Source organism: Lissotriton vulgaris, chromosome 5 (assembly GCF_964263255.1).
Source record: "Lissotriton vulgaris chromosome 5, aLisVul1.2, whole genome shotgun sequence".
Lineage (NCBI taxonomy): Eukaryota > Metazoa > Chordata > Amphibia > Caudata > Salamandridae > Lissotriton > Lissotriton vulgaris.
Window position 1 is genome coordinate 1,035,633,730 of NC_141693.1, and position 16,666 is coordinate 1,035,650,395.

A 16,666-nucleotide genomic window follows, 5' to 3' on the forward strand; every position below is an offset into this window, starting at 1 on the left:
AACAATGTGAGTTGTGGCCAGCCAACATGTTCCACACTGATGTGTTGGCTGGCTGCAGTTTGACTAGTCAACAATGAGGAGTGCATCGGACACACTGGGCTTTGCTCTAAATAGAAACTAAAACATATGAGGTGGTTATACAATAGAAAAGAGCTGTGTAGTAAGGGAAACCTGAAACATCACCACGGTATTGTGTGCATTTTTGCTGATTCATATATTTGGGACTATGAGAAATATTCTGGAGTGAAAACAAGAAGTGGAAGCAGCATAGGTATTTCACCAAATCGAGGTACAACAGCAGTCACCTGTTAAAGATTCTCGCTAAAGGAAACAATTTATAATAAGCAATACATCTGAAAAGGTTTTAAGACAAAAATGCATTGGCATTTTACATGTATTTTTCATAAAATGCAGACAGTCTGCCGTAGGGTTTGCAGACCTCGCTGCTAGTTTCATGACACCTAGAGCATATTAAGATCGTTGAATCCTGGTTAGAGGTTGATAACCTGTTGCAAGCTTTGTGGGTGGGCTCTGTGAACCTGCAGCAAGTTTCTGGTTCCATGAATCTGAAACCACGGGCCCCCTACAATAGGGTCCACAACCCCACCCCACTCCCCCAAAAAACAGGGTTGTGGCTCGTGAGCAGTGTGTTAGGAGCAGGGTTTGGCTGAAGCCCAGGCACTGCAACAACCCCCCACTGTTGGTTGGAAACCTGTTTGGTTTTGTAAGGAAATACCTCTTTTTACAAGATCACCCCCACAATTTTGGACGGATGCAGCTAGATTTTTTGACTTAGAGGGCACTGAGGCCTGCTAACAGTGTTCTAGCCCATTGCAAAACGGTATGTTGAACTGGCTATTCCCAATTGGCATGGGTTGACTTGCTTGTAAGTCACCAGTATATAGTACCCAGGGCATGCATGATAGAATGTCTTTTCAAGGCTGCAGTGCTGGTTGTGCCACCCTGTGAGTGTTAAAGTACAAAACGGCTCCCAGCCTGTCACTGCAGCCTGGAAGAGCAGTTTTGAAACTGCTAATTCGACTTTTCCATTTAAACCAAAGGCAATGCCCCCACTTATGTCTCCCCTAAGGAAGTCCTACTGAGCCCTAAGCAACGAACTGTATAGAATTAAGTAGGATATATATTTTTAATATGCCCTAATAGCAAATGTCCCAAATTGTCATTTTTGCTGTGTAAAGGTTAGTAGGCCCATTGGCCAACAAAGAGTTACAGGCTGACCCCTCAGCCTGGCTAACTTCTGAATGGAACTACTAAAATGGTTAATCGTGGCATTAAACGCAAATTGATACCCAAGTCAAATTTAAAGTTGGTTTTAAGGAAAGGCAACTTTTAGAAAGTTGCCACTAAGTTGCCCAGATTGTTCAGTGACCTCACACATCTGTTGGCCACCAGACAGCCTTCTAACTTCCTGGGGAGTTGTGTTAACAACTCCCAGGCCCAGAACCAACAGAAGCCTACTACAGGGAGAGGTAAAGGGAGAGGTGTTACCTCTCACTTGCAGAACCTGCTCAGGGTGTTGGCCCAAAAAGGCGAGCTTCAAAGGTGAAGCCATCTTTAGTGAGCAAATGGCGATCACACTCCTGAATAGTAACCCCTTTGTCCAAGTAGACAGGTTGGCGATTGGAACAGAGAGGGGAGACCAGTGCCCACGCCGGTATTTCTGTGGGTGTGTAGTCCACAGGTAGCCACACCTCTAGGTTGGGCTACCAAGATCCTAACATTCACAGAAGTGTTCAAACATCTTGGGAGTGGAGAGAATAGTGCACTCACTCTGGCACTGCTATATGTCAGTACGTTGAGTGGGGTTGCGAAGTGATTGATACGGACCTTCCTGATATCATCTTCCTGACCGAAACTTGGCTACAGGACACCGATACTGCCATTATAAATCTGGCCTTCCCATCCACCTATACGGTGTTTGTTCTGAACCGCTCGACTAGGGGAGGTGGTATAGCCATGGCGATTAAATCTTGTTTCCCGGTTGAGTGGAAGGCTCTGGATCTGCCTAGGTGTGAAAGCGCCTTGTTCAAGGTAAAGGCGAGTCATCAATTTACCCTCAGTGGCGTGCTTATCTATCGCCCACCCGGGAATGACACTGCTTTTAAAGCCGCCCTTGCGGACGTGGTTAGTTCGCATGCTTCCTCTTGTGCCAACTTCAATATAGTGGGTGACTTAAATATTCATCTTGACCAGACATCTTCCCCTTCCATCAGCTCCTTGCTGGCGGACTTGGAAGCGATGCAGTTAAACCAACTGGTCTCCTCTCCCACCCATATAGGAGGAAATATTCTCGACCCCTTTTTTACCACCTTAGCTCAGGCTAGATCAGCTGACCCGATGGTGGTGGGCTGGACTGACCATCTGCTGGTTAAAGTGATATGTCCCCTTGACAATCCTCAACTTAAACCTGTTGACAAACAGATTCTAAAGCGCAATTGGCGCAAACTTAAGCTAGAGGAGTTTGTCAGGATTTTGGAGGCGCAACCACTAGGCAAACTACAGAATGCAGAACAGGGATATGAACAGTTCTGCAATTGGGTCCTTACTGCCCTCGACTCTCTTATACCTTTGCGTTGGGCAAAATGTCATGCTAAAAATCGGAGCCCTTGGTATAATGAGACTCTTGCCGAGCTCAAGAGAACCTGCCGGCAAGCTGAGAGGGCTTGGAGAAAATCTTTTGATCCTACGTTAAAATCACTGTACTTTGCTCAGCTTAAGACCTACCACAGAGCTATATGCCAAACCCGGGCCGCATATTATGCTGCTGAGTTTTCCAATAGCCCTAACCCCTCTAAGTTAATCTTTAAGGTACTTAAAGACTTGATGGGGAAACGGGCCACCTCGCAAGTAATATGCACGGACTCGCACTGCGAAAACCTGGCATCCTTTTTCGTAGAGAAGGTGCAGAAAATCTACCGTGGTTTTATTCCATCTGATCCCGGGGATACTCCGAATGATGTGAAGGTCTCGGTGTCTGAAACTCTGTCCACCTTGCCGGCCATGTCTAACGGGGTATTTGACACTCTGAGCCTCAAAATTAAATCTGGCTCCCCCCTAGACCCACTGAAGCCGGAGCTCTTCGCCCGCCTCCCGCCTCTCTGTCGGGAGCCCATTTTGGACTTGATCAATCTCTCCCTCAGTGAGGGCATGGTTCCGCCATCCTGGAAGCAAGCTGTGGTCAGCCCTATTTTGAAGAAAACCAACTCTGACCCCTTGCTCCCGGAGAACTATCGGCCCATCTCCCTCTTACCTTGGACCGCCAAGGTCACTGAGGCGCACGTGAATTCCATCCTGTCTGCACACCTCTCTCGTAATAACATTCTTGACGAGAGCCAAAATGGGTTTCGCGCTCAACACAGCACTGAAACTGCTTTGCTCTTTATGATCGAGCACTTGCGGTCGGTGCTGGACGCGGGGCAAACTGCGGCGCTCCTATTGTTAGACCTGAGCGCCGCGTTCGACACGGTGTCTCATGACATCCTGTTGCGGCGATTGGAGGAAGTGGGTATTGTGGGGAAGGCTCTTCAGTGGTTCCGCTCCTTCCTCTCGGACCGGTTCTTCAAGGTAGCCATTCCACCTGGCCAGTCCTTGCTCCACCCTCTGGAACTGGGAGTCCAAACTTGTATGTGAAGCCGCTGGCTGCTGTCGTCAGGCAATTTGGCCTCACCATGACATCGTATGCCGATGACACGCAGCTGGCGGTGACACTCAGTGGGGACCCTGAGGTGACTGCACTCAGATTCCGGGCAGGACTTATAGCTGTGGCTAGCTGGATGCGTAATAACTGCCTACAGCTTAATGCCAAGAAGACCGAGGTCCTGATCGTAGGGAAGCAGGCGGACCTCTGGGGAGATCAGTGGTGGCCTTCCGAACTAGGGGTGACCCCCCTTCCAGCGGCCGAAGTTAAAAATCTGGGGGTCTGGCTGGATTCTAATCTATCTTTTACCAGCCACACGAAGAAGACTGCAGCTACCTGTTATGGTATTCTGCGAGGACTGAGACCAGTCCTCAAATTCTTCGACCCCCCCACTCGGCAACTGGTGGTTCAGGCCTCCATCCTTTCCCGGATTGACTACGGGAGCGCCTTGCTGCTAGGAGTCAACCAGGCGGAGGCCACTAGGCTTCAGAGGGTGCAGAACGCTGCTGCACGGGCCATTGTTGGCCTTCCAAAACATTGTTCGGTCTCGACTGTTCTGACCTCTCTTCACTGGCTTCCGGTCAGACAGAGAATCAAATTCAAGGCTCTCTGTCTGACATTTAAGATTCTGAAGCTTTCCTCTCCCCCCGCCTTGGTGGGCCTCATCTCTTCTTACGTCCCTACGCGGTCCCTCAGATCTGAATCACTTCATCTGGTGAGTAAGCCTAGGTTCAGGCTGAGCAGGATGGGAGGACGTTCCTTCCGTGTTCTGGCGGCTGATTTGTGGAACTCCCTTCCTGTGCACATTCGTGCCCTTAATAGTCTGACTCTTTTTAGACGGGCCATCAAAACCCACTTGTTTTCCCCTGTTATCTGATTTCCCCTCTTTTCAGCTCTGATCTGTTGTGTTGTGTACATGATCTGGCGCCAGGACGCCCCTTTGCTGGGGCAGCTGTTGCGCCTAATAAATGTTATTAACATAACATAACATAACTCCTTTTTTCTAAGTTTTGGCTTCTGACTATGATTGTCCTATGCTTTCACGAGGGTGTGCTGGAAGGGGAGGAGAGGCCAATCTCCACACTGTAAGAATGAATTTATACTACTGACTGACGTCATTAGACCCTGTCCGCACTACCTTTGGCAGATATCCATCTGCCTTTGTAATCTTGATTGAAAAAACATTGTTTGAAGTTTTCAAAAACGTTTATTATTGTTGATATTTTTTCTATATTCTTCCAAAATAAATGTGCTTATATTTTTCAAAGATGATGCTTGTTCATGCTTTTTTTCTCAAACGTTCAATTCACTGATTTGATAAACAGAACAAGGTTATAAATGACGAAAAAAGTTATCCTGTCCCAATGCATTTCGGGATGCTATTCCTTCGTCAAGGGCACTGAAAAACATAATATTATAAACATATTTAACCTACGACCATCAGCACACAGTGTGGTTAACTGCTAAGTTTAACAAACTAGGATTCATGGTTCACAAAACTGGTAGAACATATGACACATTTTTTGGATAGACATGAAAATGGCTCTATGGAACATGCTAATGGATCAATATTGAACAATGCTGTACATGAATAATAACATTCCATCAAATTACCCCAAATACATAAAATATTGCTGTGTTGCATGGTTTAAAAGATTTAAACCGTGTGCTTCCGTGAATGTAAGACGATATAAACTTCACCAACTAGTTAAACCATTAAGGATCTTGTTTTATTTTACCGTCTATAGCAATTTTTTCAATTGCCTCTTTTGTTAACTTCCCAGCAGTTCTACTCACAGAGGTCGTTTTCGACTTCCTTCAAAGACACAGATCCTAGCCACAACGGACACCCCAAACACGGTATGAAACTCAGCACAGTATCTCGTCTTGAATTTTTTTAAACAACAAGATCATTAAAGAATCTGAATATTACCATTCTATTTCAAGGTCTGAAACGGAATTTCTGTAAGCTTAGAATCTGAATATAAATCAAGCTTCACATGGTAAAACAAGATCCTTAATGGTTTAACTAGTTGGTGAAGCGAAGGATTACCTATGCATTAACAGGCATTCGAACGCGATTTTCAGGAGCGTTACCCTCATAGAAAATGTAGATGCTGTAGTCAAATGACACGTTCGTCGCTTCTACAAGATACACAAAAATGTGGTAGTATTAGAATGTTGGGCTCATGGTGAGTTTTTTCTTTAGTAAGATCTTTCTCATTTAGACAACCGTTCCCTTAACAAATCACTGATTTCTTCACTCTTATCCCTTTTATCGTCTTACATTCACGGAAGCACACGGTTTAAATCTTTTAAACCATGCAACACAGCAATATTTTATGTATTTGGGGTAATTTGATGGAATGTTATTATTCATGTACAGTATTGTTCAATATTGATCCATTAGCATGTTCCATAGAGCCATTTTCATGTCTATCCAAAAAATGTGTCATATGTTCTACCAGTTTTGTGAACCACAAATCCTAGTTTGTTAAACTTAGCAGTTAACCACACTGTGTGCTGATGGTCGTAGGTTAAATATGTTTATAATATTATGTTTTTCAGTGCCCCTGACGAAGGGATAGCATCCCGAAATGCATTGGGACAGGATAACTTTTTTCGTCATTTATAACCTTGTTCTGTTTATCAAATCAGTGAATTGAACGTTTGAGAAAAAAAGCATGAACAAGCATAATCTTTGAAAAATATAAGCGCATTTATTTTGTAAGAATATAGAAAAATATCAACAATAATAAACGTTTTTGAAAACTTCAAACAATGTTTTTTCAATCAAGATTACAAAGGCAGATGGATATCTGCCAAAGGTAGTGCAGACAGGGTCTAATGACGTCAGTCAGTAGTATAAATTCACTGCTATATGTCAGACATAGCCGAAAGGTGGGAGGGATCCTGGAAGCCTTTTAGCTAGTGACTGCAACCTCCCCCCAGGGCACTTTCTGATCATAAATATAGCACCTCTGGCACCCAGATCCTCATATCACTACGGAACTGGGGAAAGGACCAAAGGCAGACTGCCTTGCTGACCTTTGGACCTGGTAAAGAGAGGCTGCACCGTTAGCTGGACTACACCTACCGCACCTTGGGCTAGCGAAGAGAGGACCGAGCCTGTGGCTTGAGGAAAAGTCATTTCCAAAGCCCCACAACTAAGAAGATACTCCAAGGGTGAATATGCTGACCACTGGGCCCCACCAGGCCCATAAAAGCTGAAGTAGCCTAACTTGGCAAGTCAGTAGCTACTTCTGGAGAATCACTGCTGACAACCACTGGGTAACTCAAGAGATGTATCCTTGATGGCCAAAAGTTGCTCCTGAGTCTTCCGCACCCGAGAGTGTCATCTGAGTCCAGACTGGTCACCCTAGAGGGGCACTAGCCTCCACCAAAGAGTACAGCTGGACCCACTCTGGATAATGCCTGGTACCCCAGCAGCAGCTGGAATTCTACTATCTCATAAGAGGACTTCGAGGGACCCCGAATTATTTGGCCAAAGTCACTCCACCTGACCCGTGGATTCAGGAGTAACTGCAATGACATTCTGTCGACTGCACAGCACCAAGAGCATCCTCTATCTCCAGCATCCTCAGCAACAGTATCCGTCAGTTATAGTGTATGGCAGCCGTGCTGTCAAATTCAAAACTGGTCAGGACAAGGCTTTGATGACCAGGTAACTGGCTGAATACTCCTTAGTAGTACCCTTACCTTTTCCCTATCTGATTTGGTTGCCCCAGTTGAGCCGGAGTAGCCCAACACAACTCTCCCAAATATGTCAAAAGTTTTCTAACTTTACGATTACCAATCCCTGTTGGCGGCTGTGACTAAAAGTACTTAGAATTATATTTACCTTTAAATATCTATGTCTCTGTGGAGCTCTCTGGTGAATTTTGTTTATCTTGGGCTCTAAAAATTCATAAAGATATCTAGTTTTATAAATTGGTGTGACTTTCTTATTTAATTGTTTGTACACCTAAATGCTTTAAACTAGTTCCTTTGTTTAAGCCATGCTGCTCAAAGTCACGCTACCCAGAGTTAAGCTAAAGGTTTTTCACAGGAGTCTGACTGGACGCAAGACCGTTTTTGTTAGTGCATTACATGGTATATTCTCACAACCATACTATATAATACACCCAAATGCACACTTATTTGGGAATTGATCAAAACACACCAAATACTCACTGAAAAAAATACATATTAAAGTGAACTTATAGTTCACTTTGTTTATACTATCCAAACGTAGGTTTAAAAAAAACTCAGAAATTCACTAAAAAACACAATTTGAGTGTATGTATAATTCTGAATTCAAATTTAAAAAAACACCGAAATATACAAATCATTAATCGCAATTCATGACCTTCAAATCAGTCATGCAAACTTTAATTCGCACAACAAATGTGATGGTTATGTCTTTATAATCCTCAAACTAATAAATAATACTACATTCATAGTTGTATCTTTCATAGTGCTATGGGTAATGTGATTTTAAATCTATAAAGAAAAATCAATACAAACAGGAAAAACAGCTGCAACTGACAAAAGGAGCAATAATTGTATGTCACTAGACAAAGCAGTATTGCACCATAGAGTTCTCAACATCACTTTTCCCTAGTGATGACTTGACTATTCTAATCATTGACATCCTTAACATCTAACAATGATTTGAGTGTATTTGGGATCTCAGATGTATTTGAATTGCCTCATAGAATTCTATACACTACCTCTTTTACGTTCTTTTAAGAACTATAAAAGTTATAGATTTTCTCAAAAGTACCTGACTGTGGAGTCGGACGATCCTGTGATGATCACTCTTTCGTCGTATTGTAGGCAAAGAACAGAACCAGTATGGCCAGTGAGGATTCGTTTACATTCCAGTTTATTCCTGTCCCAGATCTAGAAAGTGAATGAAAATCACCTTTATATATGAATTTATTTTCAGAGCATTGCACATGTTATTATGTTCATTTTGCTTGTCTGTATAGTTGGTTGATGTTGATGGACTTAGTATGATAAAATTGCTCACAATAAAGAAATTCTTGGAAAAGTTTCTTGTAAACGCTACATGGAAAAATGTAAGGCAGATTTAATGTCCTAATGTTATAGGGATGTTAGGGGTATTGTAAATGTGTTTTAAATAATTGCAAACTAAGAAATGTTTTAAACAAACAAGTAATTGTGCTAGAGGTAAGATAATGAAGAAAACCCATTAACCTCATCATAAGTTTGAATCTCGCCTACAAGTTTTTCATCTTTATCAATTTGTAGGGCTCTTGTGCCACAGTTTATCTGGTCTGGAAGGTATAGTGGGTGCCTGAAGGTCATGCCAGCCTTCGGTGAGTATTCCCTTAGTTCCAGAGACGATTACTGTATAACTACCCAGGGCATAAAGCTGAGCGGGGATGGATGTGTGAATATATACTAAGAGCACCACACTTTATAACTTTCTTCGCCCTTACAATAAACTCCACTCCAAACCCAGATTTTGGGAACATTTACTGAGGAGAGAACACTGGGCAAAGGTAACCACAAGGTTTGGGTAATAAATGATGTGCTTACAATGCACTGCCTTGCTAAACTAGGGAGCGGACTACAGGACAGTAATACAACAGAAATGCATATTAAATAATCATTGAGAAACCCATATGTCAACCCTATGGATCTTACAAATGAGAAAGTTAGAAACGAGAATATGTTCTTGCTATTCTGGATGAATATCGACAGAAAGGTAACCTAGCAATGGGAAATGTAAAACAATCTAATTCCTTAGAAACATTCCGACCAATCATATTAGTTCAATATGCAACAAATGACTGCCCAATATGTACAAAAACTAAATGAGTTGGCTCTTTCTCTACCCCATGTGCCATGTCCATGAGAGAATGCAAAAACAACAAATGCAAAAACAACAGTTGATGGACAGAATGCAGAACAATGTCATACATTCACCCCAGTACAGAGATCTGGGCCTAAATCCATCGTTTTTTGGACTCCACACCACCCCAGTTCAGACATGGCCATATGCAAATCAGCCTTGACCCTATGCCTCATGGGAACAGTCCAGCCCGAACTGCCAAGCCATGTCTTTCCTGGACCGGAATCAAGCATTCTAGGACCGGTTTCTGTACTGGGGTGAATGTATGACATTGTTCTGCATTCTGTCCATCAACTGTTGTTTTTGCATTTGTCACCCCGAGTGGGATAGGTATGCTCAGACGCGAGTCCCATGCTCTCCACACCACTGGAGTCAAGCTATCTTGGCTGAAGACGGCTGATAGCCAGAAACCGGTCCTAGGATGCTTGATTCCGGTCCAGGAAAGACATGGCTTGGCAGTTCGGGCTGGACTGTTCCCATGAGGCACAGGGTCAAGGCTGATTTGCATATGCCATGTCTAAACTGGGGTGGTGTGGAGTTAAAAAAAACGATGGATTTAGGCCCAGATCTCTGTACTGGGATGAATGTATGACATTGTTCTGTATTCTGTCCATCAACTGTTGTTTTAGGATATGTCCATGAGAGAAGGCAGAAGTGAGAATGTTTAGCCTTATTAAAATGAATCATGACCATAGGATTGAAGAAAGGGGTTTGAGTGACTTAATTAAAATGTTTAGGACACACTTTATAGACCAGCTACATTATTTTGTTCAAATTTTGACCACCAATCGACGTATCACAGAGAAATAGTTTCAAAAGTATTGATTAGAATTAGAAACATGTTGGGAAATTTCTGAAAAGTTGGAGTATAGCATTACAAAAATATTCATTTAAAATTGGCCTGAAGTGCTGGCCATCAAGAAAGACAGTCTACTTCTGGGATCCTCCCTTTGACGAGAAGTGTGAGTTGAGTTATAAGAGATGCAATTGTGAAGGAAGAGAAAGCTGAGCAGGCGTGTGGTAAACTGTGACTAATGCCAAGTCCTTCATCCTACTTCCTTGCATCTCTAGACTCCCACTAATTTTTCACTCAAATTTGCAGGGTAGAGTGAGCGACGTCATGGAAAGCAGGACGAGCAGATCAAGCAATGGAACTTAAAAAGACATATCAGGTAGAGCTGGGATCACACAGTTAATCAGTGCTACTTTATGGCTAGTCAACTTCTAAACCGCATTGTACGCATTACTGCATGGAAAATATTTGCCCATGAGGGAAGTTTCATGTGATCCAATTAGATCAGATTAAAACTTAGCTTCAGAATTTCAGAAATCATAACATAGAATCAGGTTGATAAATGAAATGAAGAGCGAGGCGGCGTATTCACACCACTGAATGTTGGCAGAAAAAAAAACCCTAAAGCTAGAAGTCTATCCTCTATCAAACAGCAGCGGTTCCTTATGGGCAAGGCGAAGAGCTAGGTTTCCAATTATTCCTGAATGTTCCTTTGCTTGGCTAGATGTTACTCTTCAGATAAAATCTGTCAGTACAATGCTGCAATAATCCCACATTTAAAGGACTACAAATATGGTCACAAGCCCATAACAGATAAAGTCCCGCTCTTTATTGTATAGGAGGATATTTTTGGAGGTTTTTGTTAACAAGCTTATGTGCAATGACATGTGCATAACACAAAAATGTAAAATGGCACCTGTGTTGTGTCATATCTCACCAGGACTTTGACTGGACGTTTATGCCTTTGTTTGTCTGTTCCTTATGTTGATCAAGGGGAGATCACTTAAGCCGATGCATAGTCAAGAACACAATGGTGAACAGTGAATGTTTTTGCAAAGGGAACAGGCCCAGAGCGCAAGGTGTTTAAACACAGAGAACCGCATGGGACACCAACAAGAGTTTGTTTCGATGGGAAACATCCATTACAACGCAGTTATTACATCGCACTGCTTTTACAACGCAACTGTTAAAGCGCAACCATGCAGTTACATCGCACGCTATTACAAAGCATGCCATTACAATGCATGTCACTACAGCGCATACCATTACAACGCATGCCATTACAACACATTATAAGGTAAGTAATGGAGATTTTTTCGTTTTAGGGTGGGTATGGGTTTTGGGACAGATGGGAATAGTAATTTTTACCCCTACGCTATCCAAAACTTTCCCTACTGTTGCACTCACTGGAGTTGGAATAGTATTTTTTACCCCTACGTTATCCAATACTTTCCCTACTGTTGCACTCACTGGAGTGGGAATAGTAATTTTTACCCCTACACTATCCAACACTTACCCTACTGTTGCCCTAAAAGTATTATGCGTTGTAATGGTATGTGTTGTAATGGAAAGCGTTGCAATGGTAGTTTTTAAAAATGCATTGTAATGGCATGCATTGTAAAATCATACGATGTAATGGTAGTGTCAATGTAAAAACGGTGTTGTAAAAGCATGCGTTGTAATTGTTTGCGTTGTAACATCATATAATCGTTTCCATGTGAACAGAGACTGTTCAGTAGGATGGTACTCCAGTATGGAACTTGGTAGACCAAGGGACAATCCTCCGCGGAGACCAGGCTCAAGAAGGATGCTCTGCAGCAAGCTACATCTTCTGCTGAACTGGAACTTCTGGAGAGACAGAACATATGGTGCCTTGTTGAGGTACACGATGACGGTCCTCCTCTTTGTTATTACAGTTCATAATGTAGAAAATATGTTGGACTTACATTAGGATGTAAATTCAATGATACTTCTAGGAAGTTAATGCAAGCTCCTCAGCTAATTTGACTGGCAGACGGCAGACAACCAGAGCCCACTTGTAAGTGGCTTTAGTTAAGGAACGGTCCTGTACTGCAACATGTACTGTACCTTTTGTGTTATCACACCCCATTAGTGCTTTCTTCCTCTAATGAATACAGTAGTAGCGGCAGTGTGTCATTGTAGGACTCACCCCTGAAAATATATCCAGCATGGCAGTAAAATTAACTAGCATCAGGAGCAGCTAAGAGTGTCTGGCACTATCGGCTCATGTGGGAGGAATACAAATGGAAATTCCAGGAGTTGTTCACAATCTATGAATGTTATGTTACTAGAGCGCATGGCAGCCCCAAAGAGCTTACCAGGGGTAACATAATAGATTAGAACAAGGTGACGAAAATTAGAATAACGAAGTCTTCAGCTAATTAAGGGAACTCTCAAAAGAGGAGCATAGCCTCAGAGAAGGAGGCAGAGTGTTTTAAAGTTTGGGGTCAGAGAAAGCAACAGAACACTCTCCTTGTCTAGCCAAATCGACTCTTGGTATCAGTGCTATGTTTTGATCACCTGAACATGAAGGTCAGTTGAGGATCAAAGGTTGACAAGCCCCTTTAAGAGCTGAGGTCCTGTCTGAGTCATGGCTTTATGCATGTAGCACATCTCTTAAACTGAATAGCCTTTTCTACAGTAAGCCAGTGAAGATTGTGCAACTAGGTAGAGAGAGAGAGACATGCTTAGGAATGTGACATAGAAAGGGAGCAGCAGAATTCTGAACAATCTGAAGCCTTTTCACTGAAGATTTGCGGCCCCCATATAAAGTACATTACCATAATACGGCAAATAAATCCAGAATGAATGAATGAAAATATACTTGATAATCACACTGATACCTCATAAAAGAAGTCAACATAAACAAAGTAAAACTTATAATGGAAAATACAACTAAACTGCTGTATGTGCAAGTCTTCAGTAGTTTCCTAAACATATCATGACTGGATTGAGCACGGAGCGGCGTGGGTAAAGTGTTGCATGTTTTAGATGTCAGAACTGACAGAGAGTGGTCTCCCATCCTGTTTTTTGTTTTTGGGAACTGAAATCAGACGTTGCAAGTTAGAGCGCAGGGTACAAGTGGAGGAATGCTATGAAAATATGGAGGACATGTAGGTGTCAGGTCTTGCCCTTTGCTTCACTTTATGACAGAGACTTAATGCTTTAAAAAGACTTCTACAAGCAATGGGCAACCAGTGAAGTTGGTGGACATGTGTAGAAAGAGGTGATCTTTTTACTGTGTATGCTGCAGCTTTTTGTAGTAGATGTAACCAGTGAATTAGGAATTTGGGAAGTCCACTAACAAGGAATTGCAGTAGTCCAATGTGAAAATTATCAAAGCCTGAACCACATCTTTCCTAGAGAAAAATGGATGGGATGGGAGAATCTTCCTTATAATGCTTAATAAACTAAAGTAGGTAGTGGTGTAGTGAGGTCTGGGCCTTATTTGCACACATTGCTATGTTAGCGTAGGCTTATTAGAAGTTTAAACGCCATTTTACCTTTTGCTGCTTTTTGCACACATCACTACATATAGCTGTTGTTGTAAGTTAGGCTGCGTGAATTACTTCACATGAGAATGGCTTGTTTTCGGCATCCCTAGACTTACATCGCGACCCTAGTCTGCACAGTGAGTGCTAAAGCCTCCAAGGTTATCATACCAAGTTAGCTGTTGTTCGGGCTGATCGGCTCACGTTTTAGACATCACATACATGCAGCTGCAGTCTACTGAGATTCTGGCGCCTTTAATATTGTACTCTAGGCATGATTTCAGGCACTTGGAAGAGTTCCGTTTTCCAGAGAGACAGAGAGCTTTTGCAGATCCTGACGTGATTCCCTCTTGCTGATCTTGGAGGTATGGGGACCCTCACACAAGCCTAAGAGACTTTCTATATTTTATAAAACATAGTTCCTAGCTAGGGAGGGTGATATACTATACCGCAACATCCAGGGCGGGGCACCTGGAGCTGCGGCACATCCAGTTGGACCGGGCGGGATGAAGCTTAGTCCCGTCATGGTTAATGCGGTTATGGGCTAGCGCCCCCAGGAAAATGATGATATGCCTTTTTGGCTTGCCGAGAAATTTGACCAAATGGAAGCTGTATTTCCTAATACAACTCCTGGGGAAAAACACAGGATTCTGACTATTAGTTTGCAGAAAGACTTAGTGCCGGAAGTGACTGACAGTGATACTTGGGGTATGATCTTTGCGGCAGTCTATACTAAGTGCTTCGGCACTCCGGCCATGGCTGTCCTTCCCTCCGTCATTGAGCGTGTTGAGGAAGAACATGGACCGGAGGCGGCTGTTGGGTTGGGAATAAGACTCATTGGAATGTTTGACATAGTTTCCGATCTCGTCCTTGCGAATGTAAAGGGAGATGGGGTAAGCTTCCAGGTGTCCAATGCTTTGCCCGATGTCTCTGATGCTGATAAACCCAGTCAGTTACTGAAAATTATTACGCCGGCTTATAAGACCATTGGCCGTAATAGTTTGGGTGTTAACCCTTTTGCTAAAACAGCGCAGAAGCAAACTCAGGTGGCGAAATCTGATAAGGATGACCGCCCTTATGTTCCAAAGCAGAATTGAAATAAGAATAAAAAACAGGGGAAACAGCAACAGAAACAGGGGTCTCGTCCTGCTTCACCAATACCTGCGTCTACTGAGCGCACTTATGAATTGTGCAACCGCACTACTATTAAGTCACCTGTTCATTTTCAGGTTCTTGATGAACGTTCTCCTCGCTCTTTGCAGGATACATCAGTCTCACCCACCGGTGGAGGAGACTACGGCAGAGGTCAGGGTGCCAACAAAGGCGTGAGCAGCCCCGCAAGACGGATGGTAAAGGCAAGCAGGACAACTCTCCACGTCAAAGACCCCAGTTTTATAAAAAGAAAGTTGCAGCTTTAACAGCGAGATATGCCACGGATAGTGAGAACCCAGCTTAGGAACCTGACATGGGCGCTTACGCTACTAGACAACGCAGCAGAAATTACCATTGTGCGGCAAGCATTGCGTCCACTTCTGAAGGTGACAGCAACTGACACGTTCGTTGTTGTTGAGACAGCTGACACTAGAGTGGCTACCCCGGAAAGGCTTTTTGAAATTGTTCTTTTAATTGAAGGTGACATACAACGTACTGTAAAAGCGGTATTTTAGTAGAATCTAACGACTACCTATGACATTTTGTTGGCGGAGGTTATCTGAACCCCACCTTTCGTATAGGCTGCTCCGCAAGGGAAGGAGGTAATCCTCCCTAGTTTTGCGCACACTGTGCCAAAGGAGCAGGCTCTGCATTTTGCAGAAAAGTGGGCTAAGGTGCTTGCACCGGCTTTGTACCGTACTCACTGTGGCTGGGACAAATTTTCCACCCAACATGAGATACCATTGCGGTCTATGCCACAGTCTCAACCCCAATACCCCATGCGACGTGAAGCGAAAGCTCCCGTGGCAGAAATCCTTGAACAATTGGAATATCAAGGTGTGATTGAAACGTGTGCGTCTCCGATGAATAACCCTCTTTTTACTGTGACCAAGCCTGATGGCTCGTACCGTTTGGAATTGGATTACCGGCACGTAAACTCACATTGTCGGATCTGCGTGGTACAAAATACTCACAGTTCTGCTCTTGTGGATTGTCTCGTGCGTAAAAGATTTAAGACCACACTGGACATATTCAATGGCTTTTTCGGCCATAAACTGTCCTCTATTAGTAGTCAATGGACAGCTTTTACCTGCGGTTGCAAACAAAGACAGTTCAGAAGATTCGCTATGGGCTATAAGAACAATCCAGGCGTCTTTGCCGCCCGCATAGTTTCTCTTTTGGAGAGACTCGACCCAGATTCATGTTCGTATGTGGATGACATTTATCTCACAGACGACGAATTATTGCCGCATCTGTGTCGTGTTGACCCCATAATTTGTCAGTGTGCGGACTTCAGTTACAAAGTCAACTTTGCAAAATCTCACATTGCAGAGTACACAGTGTTGTTGCTGGGCTATGAGCGCAACAATGAAGGTCGAGGTTTGGCACCTCACTTCTTGGAAAATTGCGCACAGCTACGCTCTCCTACAATACCGAAGAAACTACAGTATTTACTGGGCTTTATAAACTTCGGGTGTACTTGCATTCCTGAATATGCCCAGTGTATCAAGCCCCTTTACGCTTTGGTACAACCCACTTTCTCCAAATCTTGCTGGCTGCCTGCTCATTCAGCCATCTTGCAATCTTTGAAGGCTGATCTTCTAGAATCTAAATTCTTATTGACTCATGATAACCACACCAACCTGGTGATAAGAATCGTACCTGGG

General features: G+C 43.3%; 1 protein-coding gene across 2 annotated transcripts in view; it reads right to left on the reverse strand.

The window, feature by feature from the left end:
• Positions 1-16,666, reverse strand: part of BTRC (beta-transducin repeat containing E3 ubiquitin protein ligase) — a 1,268,207-nt gene that overhangs the window by 282,770 nt on the left and 968,771 nt on the right. For both annotated transcript variants that reach the window (XM_086922668.1, XM_086922669.1), the window contains one exon: positions 8,445-8,563. In XM_086922668.1, coding sequence (XP_086778794.1) covers positions 8,445-8,563 — 119 coding nt within the window. The remainder of the gene's footprint in view (positions 1-8,444; positions 8,564-16,666) is intronic.